Source organism: Cinclus cinclus, chromosome 1 (genome assembly GCF_963662255.1).
Source record: "Cinclus cinclus chromosome 1, bCinCin1.1, whole genome shotgun sequence".
Classification (NCBI taxonomy): domain Eukaryota; kingdom Metazoa; phylum Chordata; class Aves; order Passeriformes; family Cinclidae; genus Cinclus; species Cinclus cinclus.
The window spans coordinates 130,465,457-130,488,019 of NC_085046.1; the positions used below are offsets into that span (position 1 = coordinate 130,465,457).

At 35.3% G+C, this 22,563-nt stretch overlaps 1 protein-coding gene across 1 annotated transcript in view; it reads left to right on the forward strand.

Annotated features, from left to right (window-relative positions):
* VPS13B (vacuolar protein sorting 13 homolog B) overlaps nt 1–22,563 on the forward strand; it is a 429,974-nt gene that overhangs the window by 78,705 nt on the left and 328,706 nt on the right. Inside the window, exon 17 of the mRNA XM_062490506.1 lies at nt 16,042–16,226. Within this exon, the coding sequence (XP_062346490.1) occupies nt 16,042–16,226 (185 nt within the window). The remainder of the gene's footprint in view (nt 1–16,041; nt 16,227–22,563) is intronic.

Consider the following 22,563-nt stretch of genomic DNA (forward strand, 5'->3'; position numbering starts at 1 on the left):
ACTCCTAAAATACCACTTCATTGTACTTCTGAAGAATGCTAAATTAACAGTACAGAATATGTATTTGTAATAGCCTTCCTTTAATTTTTCTGGTATCTTTCAGTCCTGTCTATATTTTGAGCTAGATATCACTTGACCTATATGTGTTGTTTTATTGCTTTTCTTAGCCTGTCTTCTCTAAACAAGTGTTCCAGACTTGTGTTTTTTGTTCTTCTTTATTGTGTCTCCAGGTAATTTTTCACTTACTGTCTCTACCTGTGACAGGTTTTGAGACTCTGAGCTCTGGTAGAATAAGGTTATAAATGAAGGTTAGATCATTATCCCCGATTCCTTTCTGTTCAGCTTCTTGGTCCTGTAGTCTTCTTTAGAGAGATCTGTTTTCTTGATAGTGAGTCCCCTCTTTATATTTCGATACCAGAGCAATAGCTGCTAATTTGCCACTTCCAAGGAAGCACCAGTACAGGGTTGACTAACAGCTAGTCATGTTAAATTTGGGTACGTGAATTAAGCTTTTATAAAGAAGTTGAGGATCTGCTGGGTAAATTATTATCTAGAACTTTATGGTCTGCACTTGAATTATTAGAGTACAGAGCATTTAATTGATTGTTCTTAAGTTTTTACTCTGTCGGAACAAAAATCTTGACTAGAAACTTGCAATTAGATCTCAATAATTATTAGTAAACAAGGAGCAGTCTTTGAGATGCTTAATAGATACAATTTCTGCAAAGATTCTTTATTTTGAGCTGTTCTCTGCAGAATGTCTTAAGAAATAAATTTCAGCTTAAATACATAGAGTGTGCTAATCTCCATTAAGATTCATCTTTCTGATGAAGAAGGATTTTTGGTAACAGGAGACTTGATTTGTGTTGGCACTGTAGTTTCATTTCTTCAGGGTTTCTATTGAAGTGGTAATCATTATGGACAAAAGCTGACAAAAGTTTAAAATTTGCTTTGCTGTTAAAGTCAGTCATGTGTCATGTGCTGGGCACCTCAGCTGTCCAGAGATCTGTCACTTGTTTCACTCATGAAAGCTGTGAATTGCAGACCTGACATAGTTATTTTATTAATATGTGCACTTACAGTTCTGAAAGATCATTTAGGAAATTTAGATGCAGTGCTCTTCACATGGAATGAATATGTGCATTTTCTGTAGGCTCTTTTTATGAACACTAATGAACATTTATATAGCATTTCTGTGCTTAATATTACAACACAGATTTAACTGTAAAGGTAAACATTTACTGTGTCCTTATTATCTGCTTCATTTAGAGTAGTTTAGCACATAAGGTTACAACTGCCTTTTGGCTAACTGTTATGCAAAGATTTTGAGAAATACACTTTGCTACCAACCTGAGCATCAGCATTTTGTTTTCTTACCTAACTTCCTCACTTTTATTTTGATTTTATGATAGTGTAGTTGTGACATAGGTTGCTTCGTACACACAATTTAGTTTCTGTTTTATTTTCTAGCTTTAATATTAACATTACAAAAGCCGAGGACTCTTAACTCCCTCATTACTAGTGTATAGGTTTTTTATCAAACTTTTATTATTGTAAAGGTGTTTGTATTTTTATATGGCATTACTTCCATTTTCTTGCATCATGTGTCCCCTTATGAGGCAAATGTCCCTCTTTGGATCAAAGCTATGTACCTGGTATGCCATACCATTTTATTCTTATTTTTAGAATTAATTCTTAGACTTATTACACAACTGAGTAAGGTCACTATAGTTTCTAGCCAATATGTGCACCGGCTCATGTCTGCTTCAGGGGTCATCTTGTAAAAATCGTGTACATTTAATGGTATCCCCATGAATTGACAAGGATGAGAACAAATAATGTTGATCTGCAAGCAGAGTGGTAGATGAAGATCTGGCTTCTTACACAGCAAAAAGTTATTTAGCAAGGAAATTAGGTTCTGCTGACATAGCCTTTACCAGCAAGGTGCTACTGTGATGACAGTAGGAGATTTTAGAATTTGCTGTTGACCGAAGAGAGGAATAAAAGCGTATAATGGAGGATCAGGTGAACTGTCTGGTTTTGCCACTTTTTTGACTAAAAATCTTTGCAATGCATGTCCAGTAGAGTAATCTGCGTCGGACTAGAAATCATAGTAGATTTGTGATCTTGAGAGTCACGAGATTTAGCTGTCATGACATTCAGTGCAGTTGTACGAGTCAAGCAGATCCTACTAGCAGGTAACACAGAGCCAGCTATCCACAAACTGTGAGCATTAGATCATAAATCTAGGAAGTTTTCCCAGAAATCGACACTTAGGTCTTAATTTTGGCAGCCTGTTTTATTGGCTAGTCACAGTAGATCAAGAGCAATGCCAGTTTAGATTGGGTGTGGATTGCATTTCACGTGGACGGTTGAGGGGTATGCTCATTTCTTGGGTCAGAAGCAGAAACAGGTTGAAAACACATGAAAACTCATTTTGTAGCATTCAGTTGTGTCTAGTAATTATGTCAGTAATTGAATTTAACTGCCAGATAAAAATTTGGGGTGTTCTTCAAAACAGAAAAAGATCTGGGGTTGAATGCCTGCACAGATGCATTCAGTGCATGGGACAGGGGAGTTTCAGTCACCTCAGCGTTGTTCCAGTTAGAACTGGCACGTGTTAAGACCTGTTTGAACTATAGAGATATGCCAGTGATAGGAGCTATGCAAAAGCAGAGCACAACATGAATTCTCTTGGGTTGTGAAGAGATGGTTGTGTAGTACTGCCTCACGTGTGAACTGTCAGAACAGCACAGTAAGGAGTATGCTGGATTGCTTCAGCATTGTCCACTTCTCTTCTATTGCCTAGTAAATAGATCAAAAAACATAATACTAAATCACATTTTAAAAAGTTAATTTATTGGTAGCTGGTTTTGGTAGGACATTTGGTTAGCAGTGACTGACACACTCAGAGGAGTAGGTATGTTAATATAGTATAGCATATTGTGAATAGCAATGTAGGGTGATGTAACAGCTTTAACAGAAGTAGTTTTCATTGATTTAACACATCTTGCTTTATAAAATACACAAGCGTTGTGTATTGAACTAAGGATGGAGATGTTTAAAGAACTTTTGTGGAGCATTTCTAATCTGCAGAGATATGAACATTTTAAGTTTCAACAAGAACATTTTGGGGCACTTTTCAATTGTACTGTTCTGAAAGGAGCTGTTATTGGTTACCAAGAAAAGTGCTTGGAGCAGAAGGAATTGTGCGTTATGAGTACATGACTTGCAGCTTGATTAGTGTAACAACAAATTAACTTCAGTTGCAAACCTCAAGTTTAATTTTTTTTTTAAAAATCAAGTCCAGATCAAATGTTACTGTTTCTCAGCAGATGTGGCAGTCAACATTCAGCAAATCTGTTGAAAGTGCACTTATAATCAATGTAAATTGGAAGCAGTTGTATTTTTCAGTTTTGTCCATGAGGAGGAAATTTAGCAGAGTTGATGCTAAAGGGTAGTCATTGGGAGTGTTTCCAGTGTAGTTACGTACACTAATTAATTGTCAAGTCTCTTCAGTGAAAGTAAATCAAGCTTGTTAAGTAATATGTGCTCAGGGAAAGTGATTGCACATGGTGAATAGTTAATCCTGGTTTTTGTAAGCGTTGCCATTAGGATTTGCTGGCATTTGTACTAGAAACAAGCAAATGGTATTTGAAAATGTGAAGGATTTTCAGGGTTGAAGCTGCATTTTGATTAGAGACTGGTGAAAGTTATTAAAAACTTAAAGCTGAAATGCTCTTATATAGCATAGATCCTAAAGAAAAACTAAACACTAAACCTCCGATATATATTTCTTTTCCAGTAGATATATTTAGAAATTCTCTTTCTCTTAGCGGCAACATTATCTGTATAAAAGGACCTGTTAGGATTCTCAGTGATATTCTCTGCTGTGAGGCTTTACCCATGGAGAATCTGGCTAGAAAAATGCACTGGTGGCAATTCTTTGCACGAAGTTTGTCCTTTGTTTCTCCAGAATTTTATCTGCAGTTTGGTGCCCATTTTTTCTGCCTCTTAAGTGAATCTGTGAATTATGAAGAGAAATAGAATCTGTGCTGGCATCTCTGCTGCTAAATAATGTATTGTTAGAAACCCATCTCTTACCCTGAGGCTTGGTGTTTTCTCATGTCTCAATTCATATATACGTATCTACCTGTAGCTTTCCTTTCCGCTCCCAAAAGGCAGGAAAAAAAAAAAAAAAGATTTAAGAAGGACATATACTGAAGCTTCAAACTGAGGACTGCTTCTGACATGCTTGATCCCTTCAGCATTGTTAGAAAAAGTGCCAGCTGTCCTGGCCTGAGGCTGGCAGAGAGCAAGCGAGCAGGTCACCAGTACACACAGCACAGACCATTAATGGAGCCAGCACTCAGCCTCCATAGCTGGCAAACAGGGATGCTTGAAACTGCTTGTGGTGTCGTTCTGCCATCCAGCCCCAGTCAAATGTTGGTTATTACACAGAATTCTGAAGAGCTGTAGTTGAGTGTTGCAGTTGCTCTCTTATGTTTCACCTTTTTCTTTGCATCTTCTTTTTAAGGTAATGCCAGGGGAGTTGATAGGGTTTGAAGCACTGTTTTAAAAATTTGTAATTGTTTAATACAGTACCTTGAAAAAAAAGGCTTTTCATTCATTAGGACTTATAATAATTCGACAGGGAACTATATTGTATTGTTCACCTTGTGTACCAAATAATCCACCTTCACCAAAGCTGTGTGTTTGCTTCTTGAATAAGCTATATGCTTATCTATTAAGCTGTGTAGAATTGCTGGTTATTTTTTAATGTTTTCCATCATTATGCCTATGGAGCATTTCCATGTTACTGGCCAAAACTGTAGCATATCTTTTTTTGACTCTAAGGGCTTCACTCTCAAGTGGTAGGCGTCAATACCACCTGAAGTGAGGTACCAGAAACCAGAGTTAAATTATGCACCTACTCTTACTAGCACATTAAATATGACTCTCAGTGAAGCTGATAACCATGATAAATGGTGACTGCAAACACTTTATTAAAAAACAAACTGTTTTTATCTTGACTCAACCCAAATATAAGTCACACATAGATGTTCAACTGTCTGTAATACCTTACAATTTTTACTGTGTGTGCGTTCATCTCTAGGTGGAAGAAACATACTGTCCTGTGTCCAATATAATTTGTTTGCTGTATTCTCATGCTTGTTCCCTCTGTGACCCAGAGGTGCCTTTTCTTTTTCAAGGAATAGTCCTTCTCATGGATCTGGGTCTCTTTGATTCTAAACTGAGGGTTTGTTTCCTTACACATAAACAATATGCATTCTCAGCATTTTTACTCAATCACTTCTAGCCTAATTGTTTATAGGTTTGTATTTTTTATTACTATTTCTTTAGCAATGCCTTTTAAAGGAAGTTAAAGTAACCTGTCAGGTGTGCATACTGAGGAACAGCACTGAATGAGTATTGAGGTATGGTGTTGAATGCATATGAGCATTTGGATCTCCATTTGGATCTGTGTGTTTGGTAAACATTGTCTGTTTCTCATTAGGTGTTAATCTTCTAAAGGACACCAGCTCCCAGTTTCTGAACTAGATTTTTTTTGGCATGCTGTGTTTTGGATGGGAATGTTAGAGGGCCTTTTAAACAAACAACAAAAAAGAGAAAAGGAAAGGCATGCTCAGGTGGGATATGGAGCTCTTGAATAAACTATGAGAATAAAACCTGTTTATCAAATTTGAAAATCATTATGCCTGTTGTAGATACTTCTGGCATCAATGCAAGAAATGGAAATGGTTATGTTTGTTCAGACACCAATATAAAAATCGTGGATTGAACTGAATTTCAGTTGGTCAGATGTTTTTTCCTCATTATAATGTGTGTATTTTTTTAAACAAAAGCGAATGATTCTTTTCTTCTCTAATGTTTAACTAGTTTTTTCTTTGAGTTTAATGAATGATTTCAAAATGAACAATTGAATGGAAAGAAATATTTCGTAAACACAATTAGAATATTTATTTGATAATGAAGAAATATCCAGGGAGAATGAGAGAATTAAGAATCTGACATTCATATTTTTAATGAGCAAATGGGTATGGCACTTTTATGTCACTGACTTAGTCTGTTGCTCCAAAAGTACTTTTATATATTTGATTTTGTATACAAGTTGGATTTGGCTGTGTATATATATATATATATATATATATATATATAATAGAAGAAAATATCTCTTTTATGGGTTTTACTGACAATATCTTCATTATGTGTGTATGTGATAATTTTGATGGTCTTGAAGACTCACTAGGGCATGTGGAGTTTTTAATTAATTGAGTAGATGTTATGAGACACAGTGAATAGATCAAAACTGAACACAGGGAAACTATATCCATAGACTCTGCTTCAAAGCTTGTATTATTTTTGAGGAATGAATGGTGTAAAGTAATGCCAGCATCAATGCTTAAAGATGGTAAATTTAGATTTAACAATAATTTTAGTCTTTGAAGTATAAAGTATTATGCTTTTACTGAGGTTTAATATTTTGCTTTAAATAACTTTTGATAGCCTTTAAAATTCTTTTGATGTTGATACTTAATGAGGCCACAAAATACTAATTTTAAAGTCTTTGTACTCCTTCTGCAGTTATGCAGTATGTACATATGAACCATTAGCACACCTTGTCCATTCATGTCCTTGCTGTTGAATACACCCTTGATCCATCCTTTGCTATATTAAAGGCTTTTCTGGTAATCAGAAAAGCAAAACATGCTTCCCTGTTTCCAGCAACTTCTTTTTCATACTGTAACTTCTTTCTTAAAGGGTAATGGAATTGGCTTTTGAGGTACTGTAAGGCACAGAGTTAAGTCCTTTTATTTAGCAGCAAGGTTGAATTTAAAGGATTGCTCTCCCAACCCAAGCCATTGTGATTTACGTTTCTGGGTTTAACAGAATTCAGATACAGAAGTACAGCTTTGTTTTTTAAGTCCTGTGTATTTGCTTTGTGACATCTCTATTTACAGTAATAATTTTGTTCAAATACTAATTTTGTTTTGCTAATGCAGACATACACCTTCTTACTGCTCTGACTAGTTATAAAAAAATTTGCCAGAATTTTAAATAACTTTTTTTTCCTATCAGTATTAATTTCCTATTTTCCCACCAAAATATTTTATCTATTTGTGAAAGAAAATAAACAGCATGTGGAAGTTTTTAGTAGAAGAAATTCACCAAGTCCCCAAATCATAATTCACTCACCTTTTTGGACAATTTTTTTTGCTGAGAGCAGTTGTTAGTGTTTACTTCAAATTGGGGTTGTGTTCAGCTCTTAAATCTTTAGCAAGGAATTTGAAACTGTGTTATTTCCCAAGAAGACCTTTGAACTGGGTTTGTCAGTGCAGTTTTCTTCACTGAGCACCAGCATGTTTGAGCCCTTCTGGCTCCCTGTTTTACCTGCTAATGGCAACCAAATGGTTCTGTGTGTGGTTCTGTGTGGCAGATTTAGAGGATTGATTTAATGGCTGTTTCTGCTGCTTCTGGGATTGCATGAAGGGGGAAAGAGGAGAGGGAAAGGGAGAGGATGGGGTTACTTCCCTAGACAGTAAAGCAGGTTTGCACTGTGGGAAGCCAGTTCCCCAAACCCTGAACCACCCTGGTGGCTCCTGAGATTGGATACACTCTAGTATCCAAAGCAATGGTGCTGGATTTATAAAAGCTATAAAAAAAAGTAATGCTTGCTTTGTTTTAATAGACACAGGTCTTTGTGGTTTGGAGGTTTATGGCCACTGGCAACTTTTCCCTGGCCACCTCTGGTGGTTTTGTTTATCTGCAGCTGTTTAGTTACATCATCAGCAAGTTTCAGCTGATTCCTTCTTGTTCCCCACCAACAGCTAACATTTACCTACAAGATAAATGATAATGGTGGCTGGCATAATTTAGTTTGGCATTGCTGCTTTTTCACATAGGATCTCATTCTCAGGAAAAGATACCAGGCACAATTAAAATGTAGGTGAAAAGTCCTCTGCTTTTCACATGATTGATTCCCTTGGCACTACCTTCATTAAGCCAGTGATTCCCTATTGAATGTCCCTGCTTCTTTCCAGACTTGCTTCTGTCTTTTTTTAGTTTGCAATACATTTTGATTTTTGGCTGCTATAATGTATACTGATTTTTCTCATGGTCTTTATCATTGGAACATAATGCAACTGTCATATCACTTCTCTTCTTCTCACTAACACCCACCATCAACAACAGGAGGATTCCTACATCCAAGTAAAAAAATTCGACCTTCTGGCCGAAGTAAAGAAACATTGGGTATTTAAAGTCTAAGTGATTAAAAAAGTTAGGGCATTCCAAGAGGAAAGTTTCTTACCCCTTTTATTTTAGATCTCCACCCTACACCTTGTAGAGTTCTGAAGATGCAGTTCTTGAAAGATGTAAGTCTGTGCTTAATATGTATGGTTTACACCCATCAAAACTTAAATGCATAAAGAAGACTCAGGTCTGCTTGTTATCTCCTCAGAGCAGGGCAGTTGTAATTCATTATTTTATATATTAAATTATTTATCATATCACTTTGATTTTTTTTTTCTGGAGACAAGTATTAACTAGTTAAAAAAAGTGTTTTGCAAAGAAAGAAATAGGACTTAGTCACTGACGTTCACTTGTGGTTTGATGGCAGCTCAGATCTTTAGCATCTGTCCCATTGATGAGTCAGTAAGCTGAATTTGAGCTAAACATCCTAAATATGTTTCTCTAATGCACCTTTCAAGTTTATTGTATTACTGCATTGCAATTTCAGCAGCCACTTTAGTTTATCATGTGTCCAAAAATAAGACTGAAAACCCCCAGCCCCTTGTTGGTATCAACAAATTTTTGATTCGGATCTATTGCGTTTTGAGGTGAATAGGCAATGACCAAGCTAGAAGTGATCATAAACTGCTTTCTTGCCTGCTTTCTGAAGCATTTATTCCACAGATCTTAGGCTCAAATCATGTTGGCAAAATTACAACTTTCCTACCTTCACTTTCCAGGTGTTTGTTTTTTCTTGTACACTTTCTTCTCATACTGTCTCATAGCACAGGTCACTGTTTCTTACTTCTTGCTGCTTCACAAACCAGTATTATTACTTGCATGCAGCAATCATAATTTTTAATCTAATGGTCATAACTTTAATGCCCAGATGGGACAAAATGAATACAATTATTTTAAAAACAACCTAAGTTTAGAGTTTCTAACATGTCCAGAGTGGTGCATTCTTTGCTTAAAAGGAATTTTTTTCCCCAAGGTTTCTTCATTTTAGATATTTTTTTAATTTCACGATTTTTGTGGTTGTAATAGGCATTGATTTTTGCTGTGCTGTATAAAGCTGAATTTTATTGTTTCATTAAAACACACACTATACTGAGAATTGAGAATGGATAGCCTCTGTTCATTTTCTAAGCCATATTAAAGTTTGTACTCTGCCTGTATTGTTTCTTTTTTTTCACAATTGTTTCAAGGAAATCTGTGGGGATTTTTTTAAAGTTTGCATGTGACTGAAGACTTTGCAAAAGTGTCTTCATCATAATATTTCAGAATTTATGTTAAAAAACCTATGCAGAAGTCAATTTTAAAATGATAGCATTTTTCTCTTCTAATCCCATATCTAAAATTTTCAGAAATAACAAGTTAATGTTTCAATTTACTGGAAAAAAAAGAAAAAATTTGGTGAACCTTGAAGTTCATTGTTTTCTCCCTTGTAATACATTGTATGATTAGCAGTGATTCCTATAAGTAAGAGGCCAAAGAAGCTGCAGCTCCTGAATATTCAACTATCTCAGTGATAATATAAGATACCAGGCAGCCTTTAGTGATGTCTGTAAAAAAGCAGAAGTTGCAGATGTCAGTCTTGGAGATGATTTTGGAATGAAGTGTTCTAAAGCAAGTTTAATTGCTTGGGGTTTTTTAAATAGTAGCTAACTTGATCCTCTGGCATGAATAATTGTATGTTGCTCTTTGAAGACTGAAAATTGTGTTAGTATATGTGGACATATGCTATGTTTGGATTTTTTTTTGTGAATAACAGTGACTTCATTTTGGCATTTCAAGTAATAATACTTCCATTTCCCTTCCTATGTGTTTCCTTCAGAGGTTTGATGCTTGCTTGTCTTTAAGGAGCTAGACATTGTTTCCTTTAGTAATAATAGTTACTTAAGAAAAAGGATCAAAATCTTCATATTTTAAAAAATTAGATATGAAACATCAGATTAAGTAGAAATACAGATTTGTTATAGGTATGTAAATAAAGCCTTTGCTCATGTCTGATAAGACCAGTGTACACTTTCTGGTTCCCTAGGAGGACAGGTGTGCAAATGCTGACAGAAATTATTTGGGCATTTGAATTACATTCAGGTTCTTCTAAGGCCACAATTGCTAGGTTCTAGTAGCAGGTTCCTGGTTTTGTTATTTTGGAAAAAATGAACTAATCGTATTTTACTGTACAGGATATGAGTAATAGCAAAAATCAAATTTTTTCAAACATTTTGCAGGTTCCAGTTTTGCAGCTGGGGACTCTGTATAAACCTTTGGAGCCAGCTGTTCACCACTATATTCTTTCAATCACTCTGAGGTGTTGATTTTACAAGAATGAGTTGCTGTTCCTAAAGTCTACAAACTGAAAATATTTCATAACAGGCCTGTGAACGTACATGGATTGGTTATATTGGTGCCTATGCATGCTGTATAATAGGGACCAAATTACATTTTTGTTAAAAAATAGCAAAGAAAACTATTTTCTTTAATGGTATGCCAGATTTATTCAAATATTTCAGCAAGTATGTATTACAGTTTGTCAGCAAACTGGGTACAACCAAAGTGTATTTAAAAATCATTTAATTAGGACAGATTCATTTTCACTCCATGCCACTACACAGCAAGACTTGCTTGTTCATATTTCCTTAAATTTATTCTGGAACTTGTCCAAGTTCAGCTTTAATGAGTAGCCTATCCTGCTAGTTAGGATTTATTTTCCCCTAGAGTAGAGTGTTTGAATTGGTAGTTTTTTTAACCTGTTCAGTTAAATGAACATATGTTCAGAACTGCATCTTAACTCTTGAGTGTAAAGACTTGGAAATAAGTATTCCTATTGTTGTTACATTTCTAAAATGCAGTTTAAGTAGTGTTTTTAGGCCCAAACTACGTGCCACAACTTTTTTAATAAGGTGAAGAGTTTTGATATGAAGTTGCTTAATGCAAATTTAATGATACACCATAGAACCACAGATCTGACTTGGTTTACTGAAAAAAATTATTTATACTTGTATTTTCACTTACTACTTGAATATATCTCTTGGGTCATAAAACTTGGTTAAATATAGCTCAATACCTTATTAATGATGTATTTTCCGTATTAGCAGGTGCAGGTTGGTGGCAAACTTACATTTTAAGATCTTTTAAATACATTATTTGTGTTTCAAAACTATTATAATAAATCCTGAATTATAATTGTACTTTCATCACTCGCTGGGTCTAGTTAAAATTTCCTTTAAGCAACATTTGCTGCACACATGGTACAGTGCTTCCCCCGCCTTATTTTTTTTTTTCCTATAGAACAGGATTTATTTTCAACTTCCCATTCCTCCAGACTTATCTGAAAAGGACCAAAGACTTTATTCCTATGGGATTGTTAAAGTACAGTAAGTGTAGAATATGCATATTGTTAAAAAAAATTATATGCTGTTAATATTCCTATGGGACAATTTAATGTGAAACTTAAGTTTTGAATGTAGCATAGGTCAGTACAGTAGCTGTAATATCTATTAGTCAAATACTTTTAAAGTAGTCAGACTTTTAAAGCAAAATCTTTTGCACTGCTATATTGTATGCTGTGATTGTCACAGCTCTTCAGAGTCCCTCTGAAATACATTAATTTGTTAATAAAAATGTGTTTAGATGGACTTATTGCAGTCATGTTCATTCAGAAGTTTGCTGAAAAATGTTTTCTACCTTCTTCGTTCCTTTGCAATTTTACATTAGGAAAACCATCTTTAGGAATATTTAAACACTTTGTTCTGAGGTACTTACTTATTTTTAGTCCTGCAAGTTAGTGTTCAGAAATAAGGGGGAAAATCAAGAAAGTGTTACGTGAAAGGATAACAAAAGGAAAAAATACCAGAAAGGAAAAATGTAACAATGCACTTTTATTATTTATCTCAGAATTAAGGATTACAGTACATGGCTTAAAAAAACCCCACAAAAATCCAGGAAACAATCTGATGTCGCTATGCATTACACTTCTTTCCAGGTAATGCCTGCAAAAGCGTTGCTAATATGCATAGCTAGTTTTCCAACTTCAGTTCTGTGTATAAGAAATGGTTTATGCTGTCTTTCTAATCTTAAGTTTTAAAATAAAATAATTATTACATGTACCATTTTGTTTCACAGGAATGGATTTTCCTAAGTACAGAATTACCCTCTTTTACTTCTTTACTCATGCACACCTATTTTGCTTAAATTGGTGGATTGCTGAGCTTGGATTTAAACTCTAGGAAGTTTTAGGAAAACAAGTTCAAATTGTAACTTGGGATGAACTTCAGAAAAGGTCTCAGAATTGTAGTCTCCACCTGTGCTTTTCACGGTACCCAGTGCTTTTCTTGGAGTGCCTACAGGCAATGTGTACTTTTGCACTGAGCATTTCTTGTGTATCTGAGGAGCTGAAATGGGACACATGTTTTATGTGATTGTATCCACAAGACAGTGATCATGTGTCCTCTTGTGAATTTGTGTGGTAGAAATGGTCAGAATATGTTCCAGGGTCTTTGTTCCTTTTGGGTGTCCAAGTCAAAGTGTTTTTCTTTAGCAATGGTTTTTTTGTCTTGTTTTGTTTTTTTTTAAACCAGGCAGCATCTGTCTCTGTTTGTCTGACTTAATACTGGTATTATTTTCAGTTTTTGTTTCATCTCTCCTTAGAGTAGTTCTAATTTTCAGATCAGGTAGCTTTCTGATGTTTAGAAAAATGCTTTTTTGAAATGGATTTTTACAGCAGCTAAATTAAAATATGTTTGGATATATTTTTGTGAGAAGAGAATTTTCTGGAAAGGTTTGCAGTGTGTTTAAATTTCAAGCTGAAACGGGAAGAGCTTCAGAAGTTTTGTACAGATATTTCTTACCCTTTAGGTGACCTACTGTCTAGAGTTGATAGGAGTGAGCCTGGAGTGGGGTGTGCTCATGCACTCCAGAAGGATGTGTGCCTGGCTGGCAGCAGATGAGGCAGGTGGGAGATGCACAGTTCCCCAAACCAGTCACACAGAACTTCTTTGTTCTAGCTTGCTGTTTGGTGTTTGTGACTCCTATTAAAAGAAATAAAATCCAAAAATCCAACCAAACAAGGCTTAATGCAAGAGCTCTTCTTCAAAGGCTTCTAATGAGTTTCAGTTTTTCTAGCAACAAAGGCTGTACCTACTGGTAGATTCACACTGCAAAGATGGATAGATTTATTCAAACAGGAGACTGCTCTTTTTGTGGGGGTGTTGTGGAGCATGGTGTGTGTTCATATGAAAAAAATTTTCTACTACCAGACACAAGGTCGAGTTCTTTCATGTAAACATTTCATGTTTTTCCTTCATCCATGGTTTTTTTTTTTTTCCCTGCAAATGGCATTTGAAGCTGGCAGCGTAATTGTGTCATTAGCTTCAAATGAGTTGCAAATCAGAGGCAGTCTTGTTTCTGGTTTCCTCTCCCTTCTCAGCATTTTTGAGACAGGTAATCCTGATTCCAGGCTTTATGAGGTTGCAAAACCTCATTCTGAAGAAATGCTGATTACTATTACAGAAGGTTACAACATCTGTTTTGGTCTGTTCTTTTTCCTTCATCTGTATTTACATCCATTTCTGAAAATCTTTAATGAGTATCTTCTTTCATAAAAATCAGTTGTTCTTTTTATTTTAATATTAAAATGTTGAGGAGCACTGGCTGTTGTGGGTGGGCTTTATCTGTCACTTTGATCTGTGGGATAGACATCCACAGCTGAGAAGTTTTGCAATGTCCCTTTATAAGCAGTGGGCAGAAATAGTGACCTGTGGAGACATTAAATTTATAATCCTCAGATCTTGAATGAATGGATCTCTGTTATGTCTCACAGTGCTGTTGTCTTTCCATTTACCTTAAAAGGTTCTAGACCACGTTGTTAGGTGTGGATATTTTTTTTTACTGTAGGTATCTAATCCTGAGCTTAATTCCTCTTGGGCCAGAGAAAATGGTTTTCACTTACTACCTGTTTGCTGGTATTGACAAGGAATTAAAGGAAGGAGCTCTTTTAAGCACTTGAGGTGAATACTTGTATGGCCAAGTCTAAATTCAAGTTGATGACATTATGTTTAGCTGTAAACCATATAAACACAGTGGTTGAGACATGTCTTCAGATGTTCAGCGTGCACATTTCCAAACCATGCTCCATAAATCACATCTGCCGCTTATGGGCCTGAAGTATTAGCAGCAGAATATTTTATTACTCTGCTGCTTCATCTAGATCATAGTGATCCTGGGTCTGAGAATTGATACAGTATTTTTCTGTTCACAGTTGTCTTTGTGAAGACAACAAAACACTCCCACAATCAGATGCAGGATATTCAAGAAGTCTACTCCTTATTACCAGAATTTTGTCACTTCATGCTACTAAAGGTTTTAGAATTTGAGCATCACAAATGGCCTGCTTCTGAATTCATGGAGCTTCCTGCAGAATCTCCACTGCCAGTACTATCTCACATATGTTAGGTCATACAGCTGCTAGCATTTTCTTTTGGGCCTAAACAGGAGATGTGGTATATTATGGCTGCTTCTGAGAGTTCCTTGGAAGGTTTTGATTTTGCTGATCTGAAGAGTGATTGAATCTCTGCATGTCTTTACATTTTCAGTCCCTAAGCATTTTGATAGAGTATGCTTTTTTTTCCCAGGGCCAATAGATTTTGTGTGCAAGTTTAGCAGCTTTGCCTCATTTGAGGTTCTGATTCTCAGTGGATCATTAACCTACTATTTATTTTTATGGGGATTTAAACATGTCCCTAAAATTTTCTAATGGAGGAGATTCTCCTAATGAAAATGAGTCAATATATGCATTAGTAATTATATTTCATGGAGTCATAGAATCATAGAATGGTTAAAATTTGGTGCAGCATTAAAGATCATCTAGTTCCAATCCTCCTACCATGTAGGATATTAGAAAAAATAATGCCAAATAGCAGGAAAAGTACATTTCAGTGATGGAGTGGGAGGTGATTAGGGCAAGAATGATCATGTTAAAAACATGATACAGGAAAAGGCTGTAAACTGAGAGGGCTAAAGAAACTTCATAGTTTTTGTTGAATATAGTAGCAAATCAGCCTGTTGCTTTATTTCAGGTAATAGTGTGTAAATTAGGAAGAAAAAGTAAGTTACTGATACTGCTGTATTTTTTCTGAAGCATTCTTGTTCATGGTGGTAGATTATATTGTCATAGAGGAATTTATTTCCCAAACAAATGTCCTTTTCTTTGCCCTATCAAATGCCTGTCTTCTCCTATTGCTCCTCCCAATTAAAAGGTAAATCACTGAAAAATAGTAGAACCTCTTAATGATCTCTGTCAGCAAAATATAGAATGTGGGCATGTTTGTATTTTGATGTATGAATATTGTCTATGTGTTTTTTTTGGTCACTAGCTGTATATCATTTAGTGATGCACTGTAAGCTTTATAAATAAAAAAAATATAACATTGAATTTCTGAACAGATGTTTTCTGTGTTCTTAGTATCTGCACAATTTTGAGTAGTTCTTATTTTGGTGGGAGCACATGAAATTGTTTTTATTAAATATTTTAAAATGAAGAGATAGTTAGATAAAATATATGTTTTTTATTGTCACATTCTGAAGTGAGAGATAAAGTTAAATTAGGTGAGAACTTTCATTTTGATGTAAGTAGAATCATCTCTTAGAAGAAGAAGTTGAATAGGCACACAGTTCCAACTTTACAATCTTGCTTGTACTGTAGTATTTTGTGACTAAGTTTTGAAATTGTTATTTTTCTGTGCCGAAGTAATGATTTTCCCCTTTTTCTTTTATTTTAAACAGGACCAAGCGAGCTCATGTCCCACTAACAGAATGCATTTTTGAGCTCCCTAATTTGACAGTTCAAGCAACGAGAGCTCAAACCCTTCTGCTTCAAACTATTTATCAGAGCTGGTGTCATCCTGTTGGAAATGTCAGTTCAGTGGTGGTAAATGAAGCTTTACTGAATGAGGTTTTTCAAACTTCAGGTAAATATTTTATGCCTTTGGTAAAGTATTGTTGTGCAGAGCACTGCTAGTTGGTGTCCATACAACTATATCCTTTAAATCCAGGTTTTTACTTAGAGTAGCTAACAGACAAAATGGGTTTTTTTGGTGTGTATTTGGGTATTTATAGCTTATATTTGAAATTCAGGATGTAAGCTAAGCCACCCAGCTTCACTCCTTGGCACCAGTTTCTGGATGCATTTAATTTTCCCATACAGGATAATTTTTCCATGCTTCCCTCATCTGAAACATCCACTTTTGCTACCTTATATGGTACAATGTTATTACTTCAGGATCATTCAGAGGTGAAACTGGATTATTAAGGGCTTTATTAATCAATGGCATACATTGAATTCTTTGAAGGGCTGCAGATGTTTCTCATTATTTTGTAAATAAATGTTACTTAACTGTTGTGAAGTTGCTGAAGATATGCAAGTGTTGGTGATGATTACATAAATAATGGAACTTGTTATCTGTCATGCTTTGTGAAACACCCATAGATTTTGGGAATAAATTAGGGATTTTGACTGTTTAGAGAGGAAGCCAGAGTTTTCAAGTGCGTAAAGGTCATCCAGAAAATTATTATTATTTTTTTTTTTTAGATTTCTATGCAGGCTAGAATAATTTAGAGCTGGCATTTTTTACTTGTGAATAGACCCATGACAAGAATAATAGATATTTTGGAATATCCAACATTGCCAGTCTTGGAGGATGTGTTAGGAGAATGATTTAGAGGCAAAAATCATGATTTGAAGCAGAGTGGTGGATTAGACCACTGGAAGTCTTTCAGCCCTGCTTTTCATGATCCTTTCCATTCTTCTTTTTCATTCCTCCTGTTTATTGAAGTTAAATCTGTGTTGATCTAAAGTTGCATAATAATTGTATTTTTGTGCAACCCTTGGGATATCTGTTTAAAGTGCTTAGGTTTTCCTTCTTTCATGCAAGTAATTTTTGTCTTTATTCCTTCATTCTGTGTGGGTCACCTGTGAATAGGATTATGACATTTTATTTTCAAGTCCTGGTACTTGTGCAGGTAGCAGGTTTACAATCCACACCATGGAGAAATCTGAAAATACAGTTGTTTGATCACTTCAGATGATCTTAGGGTTTGCACAGTTTCAGACTAGCCTGTTCCATTATTTAACATGTTTCAGTCAATCAGTTCAATGAACTGTGAAACAACTCTGCCATCAGTATCTTTGCACAACAGAAATCTTGAGCACACATTTTAAGTCCTTCAAATAAAGTAAATGAGCAATATAATGCACTTATTTTGATCTTCTCTTGTTCATGGCTTAACGCTTCACCTGGTAAATTTTACGCTTTGTGGTTGTGCTTGGTGTTAACTAGACTGAAGGCAGCTTTGTGTTCAAGCCTATGATATGATTGCTGTCAATCCTTTTTGTCCAAATTTTTGGCTTGGTTGATTCTGTAAGCCTACTCCCTTTTGTTTGAATACTGATGTGTAAAATTTAATATAGTGCCTTGTTGAAAGTCATCCTTGTAATTAGGTCAACTTCCACATACTTCAACAGTAACAGGCATGTGTGTAAGCCTTTAAAAATGCTTGACTGTATTTGCACAGGGAAGGTGAAATTTCAGTTTTTCTTTTGTCGTTTTTCTTCCGTCAAATTTTTTCTCTTTTCATTTTTTTCTAAATGAGCTAACTGTGAGGATAATGCAGTCAATAAGGAACTTGTCAGTAAACAAGGCACATCTGTTAAACTCTTCTACTTACATTCAACTTAATTTCTCCAACATAAAAAAAAGCTGATGAATGTTTTTTGGGAGTCCTTGTTTCGAGTTCCTGCCTGTCGTTGCATGGCCTAGTGCTCCTTTATGCTTGTACAGAGTGGCCTTACATGGCTCATGTGCTGGCCCTGGCACTAGCCTGGCAAGGTATTTGGGCTTCCCCTCCTGCCTCTATGTTCATGAGAATCATTGTGGATGAACAGATGAGCTTTTCTTGTGTAATCTAAACTCTTAAGGAAAAGATTGCATGGTATTGTGTTTTCCATCTGAGCTCAACTTGTTTTTGGCTATGCACAGAAGTAATACTTCAAGAAAATAGCTTTCCATCCCCATGGTTTTGTGGATTAATATTTCTTTGATTAGTTTACTACAAATAATGAAAGTATAAACACTTGTTTTTAAATTGCTATTTACTTCTCCTTTTTCTGTTTATATTTATGTTAAATTGTAGTGTTCTTGAAGGAAAAAGCAACAATATACTCAAAGATTCCCTTTCCTTCACTTTATCCTATTTTTCAGGGACTCTTTTTCTTGAAATTAGTTACTTACACTCTGCTGTTTCAAAGAATCATAAACTGTGTTTCATGAATACAGCAGCCCAAATTTTCTTCTATGTTTTCGTTTTCAAACTTCTAAAAGCCATCTTTCTAACAAATTAGAAATGCAGCAGGACAAACAGCTATGTCTCCATCCAGATTTTTCCCCCTGTTAAAAGTAAATAAAAAGGCCCTTCCTATAGCATGCCGTTTTTCTGAAAAGGAATGAAGAAAGAAAGGGTTTATCTATCTTGTCTTCTGTTTGTAATGGTCTGCTGTTATCCTGAGTTTTCCAGCAAATCTGGCTGTTATGGGCAGATCACAGGATTTTATACTCAATGTAACATCATGCTTGTTCTGTAATTTGTGAATGAAATGTGTCCTCCTATAAGAATGGTCTAGTTATTAGCTACCTGCACAGATCTGTTCTACCAGTTTTGAAATATACTGTGACTTGAATTTTTTCTTCTCTCGGTAGCTCCTCATACATAGCTACTCTCAAATGTGTTTGCCATTTGTTTACATAGCCTGCAACTTTCTCAACTGCTTATGTCTGTATTGACACTTTTTGTGTATGGTTGAAGGGTATTATTGGACAGAAACTGTTGTTGCTGAGCTCTTTATGTCTTTGGTGGGGCTTTGTTCCAGGTGCTGTTGAGAATGTTGGGTACTATACTCGCAATACAGTTCAGTATTTCTTGAACTCAAAAGTGATACCACAAACATTTGTAACCTCTCAGCCAAGATGTTTTTTTAGCAGCCTTTGGGCTAAAAGCATAGCTGTATGCTTTTTCCAACACAGCCATCTCTTCCAGTTTTTGGACTTTATCACTGAAACCTATAATATGGGCTTACAATATGGGTTATGATCTATAGGAAAGGAACAGACAAATTAGGGGAAAATAGAAATAAAAAATGGAAAGGAAGAAAACAGGAGGAAGAGGATCACCCAATAAAAAGGGAAGAGAGTGGCAGAGGAATATAACACAAGAAACAGGTAGAAAGAATTAAAGTAGAAGTTAAGAAAACCAGAAATTAATAGGATGACAAGTACAGATAGATGAGTTGCAGGAGTGGGGAAGCCTCAGGGAGGAGCACATGACTATTGGCCCTTTCACCTGCTGTGGAGAGGCTCATAAGGTACAAAGGCCCCTTTGGGAACCTGTTTGCTGGATAACAGCTGGAAGATCTCCTGTGGATCTGCTTTAAAAAGGGAGCTCTGCACTGTTTCCACAAACATATGAACAGTGTTTATTGCTAGTATCTGGGGTTCTGTCCTAAATTTTCACCTGGAGCAGAAATGTTATCCTGCTCCAAAACTTCTTTCAAAGGTTACTGAGACTGAAGTTGGTCTAGGGATTCAAAACAACCTCTCTATCCTCTACAAATTCTTTTTGGTAATAGATTAGTGGAATACCAGAAAGGGAAGATTGCTTGAAGATTAACATTTCTCTGTCCCCATCTGCTTTGCTCCCCTGGTTCTTCAGAAACCTTTTCCTACTAGAGAAAGACACTTTACTCAAATATTCCTTAGTTTGTTATTAGATTGCTGTCTTCATTAGATCCTCTGAGAGTTTATTTTTTAAATAACTTGCGCAAAGGCAAGCTGTCTGGAAAAAAATAAATTTGAAGCCTCAAAAGCAAGTTGTATGTGTTTAGTTTCTGACACATTTTAAAAATGAAGTGCCTATACTACCTACAATTTGTATTTGTCTTACGTATTAGTAAGCTTTCTTATCTTTAAACTTCCAGTAAAAGATGTGTGCAGTACTGTGATGGATTGAGCACCAAACTTGTGAAGGACAGATGAAATGAATATGTCAAGAAGGATGTATGATTTTTTGCTCTAGAAATTTTTTATAAACATGTTTAAATATTATGTCTGTTTTAGCTTGAAGTGATTTAATTCTGCTATGAGCAGGTTTTTAATTATAAATTATATGGAATTTAAGGAAACTTTTGAAAGCACTTAACTCCATTGCAGTTACACCTTTTGTAATCCATGTATTTAAATGTCTAGTTGGGAAAAGTTCTTTAGGGTTCTTAGATGGCAAGATAGATTAAAAAGTAAGAGATAATATAATCAGTTAAACTTACTACTTGAATGAGTAGGCATCATCACTTAAGCACAAGATTGATGCATACTGGTTGAAATAGTGCAAGAACAAAAAGAGTGGAAAACTTAAGATAGATGGAATACAAGTGACCAAATGCAGCATAACAAACAGAAAGTAAAACAGCTGCAAACAGCTTTGTGCTCTTTTTCATGGGTCAAGAAAAAGCATTACTAACTTTTTAATGCGTTACATCGAAAATAAAAAAAAAACAGCACAAAAGCAGTCTTCAATCCACATGTAACTCTTTGGAAATTTATGATCTGGTTTAATTTTATAATCCTTTTGGTATACAAGCACAACAGCATGTTACATGTCAGTTAATGTGAGTTCTTATGCTTGTGAAACATCCCCATTCTGCATTTCAATCACTATAAATGTGGAAACAAATATGAATTAGAAATACGTCACTTTCTACATTATTGCATGTGTAGATGTTAATATTATTGCAATTACTATACAACTTAAAAATAAAAGTAAGTGTACAAAATACCAAAATATTAGGAAAATGGCACTAGTTAAGGTCTTTCAAAGGTTAAGCATAATTAATCCTACAGGGTAATTTTACTGTGTATTTTTTCCATTATTTGTTAGTAAGTACCTGAAACACTCTGTTTCGAACCGTTTCAGCCTGCCAAGAAAATGCATACACAGTCACACATGGCTTTAGTTTACTCTGGAAAACTGGAACTTGCTACCACTTTTTCCTTGTCCTGTTCAGGTAGTTCATTATTTTGTTGACAGTTCGGTTCCATTAATCTGGTATTTTTGGGAAAATTGCTTGCAGACCTTATATTTCTCTACTGAAGGTGATCAAATAGGCATTGAATCCCTCATGTAAATGATGTCTTAAAGTTAAAATAAAATCTATTTTCCAGAAAGTAACTGTAAAACTATTTTATGCAAGATTTCATGTGGGATACCTTAATGGTTGAATAATAAATTTTACCTCATAAAAATGAAATTCAATAATACAGTAGCTTTCTCAGCGCAGTAGCATCTGGTTGAATCTCATGAGAGCCAATATTTTCCAACTCATTAGGATCATGTCGTTCTGTATGTCGTCAACATTGACTTAGCCAAGCTACCTTTACTTACATAACCGCCAAACTATTAAATAGGTCTCTTGTGGAGTGAAGTCAAATATTCCTCTTATTTTGCTTTTGCCTTGGAAGAAGAGAAGAAAATGTACATACTGTAACATTTAAACATCTGGTCTAAACCACATCAGGGTAACAGTGAGGAAAGTAACAGAATTCAGTATTCTTCCCAGGTGTACATATAAAAAAGGGTTGTGGAGCTGCTGCATAGTTCTTTTAACCACTTAGGAAAAAGACTAAAATAAGTGACTTGCCTTTCTAATACCCCTGTTTTTAAAACTGCTTTTTTTCCTCTTGCCTGCTCTCTTGCCACCAAACTCCAAAACACAAAAGGCAGCAAAAGGCCAGCATTTTAAAGTTTAGAGGATCATGCAGGTTGTTCAGCTCTAACTTCCTTGCAACATAATGACATTTAATCTCTGTTCCTTGTAGCAGGGACAATTTTACATTCATTTGGAAGGGTATGAATTGAAATTTCTCTCTAAAAAAATAGAAGTGTAAGCATGTATTCTCCTAATTGCTTGGGAGTGGCAGGACACAGCTATATGAAACTTGAACAGTATAAACAATTTGCTGACTTGTGTGGGTGATTACTTGCATGTCTCCTCATCTTTCATGTAGGCCCAGAATGCAGTGTGTAAATAGTATTATTTTTATATGTTGTGCATTTCTTTGAAACTCTGGTAGATTATCAGCCCTAATTTCAGATGGAAAACCAGCATGGATAAGCAAGCTAAGAACAATTTTTTCTTTAGCTTAATTTTTTAAGCTTAATGTAGTTGTGTATGAGGTTTTATTTCCTCTTGTAGTAAACATT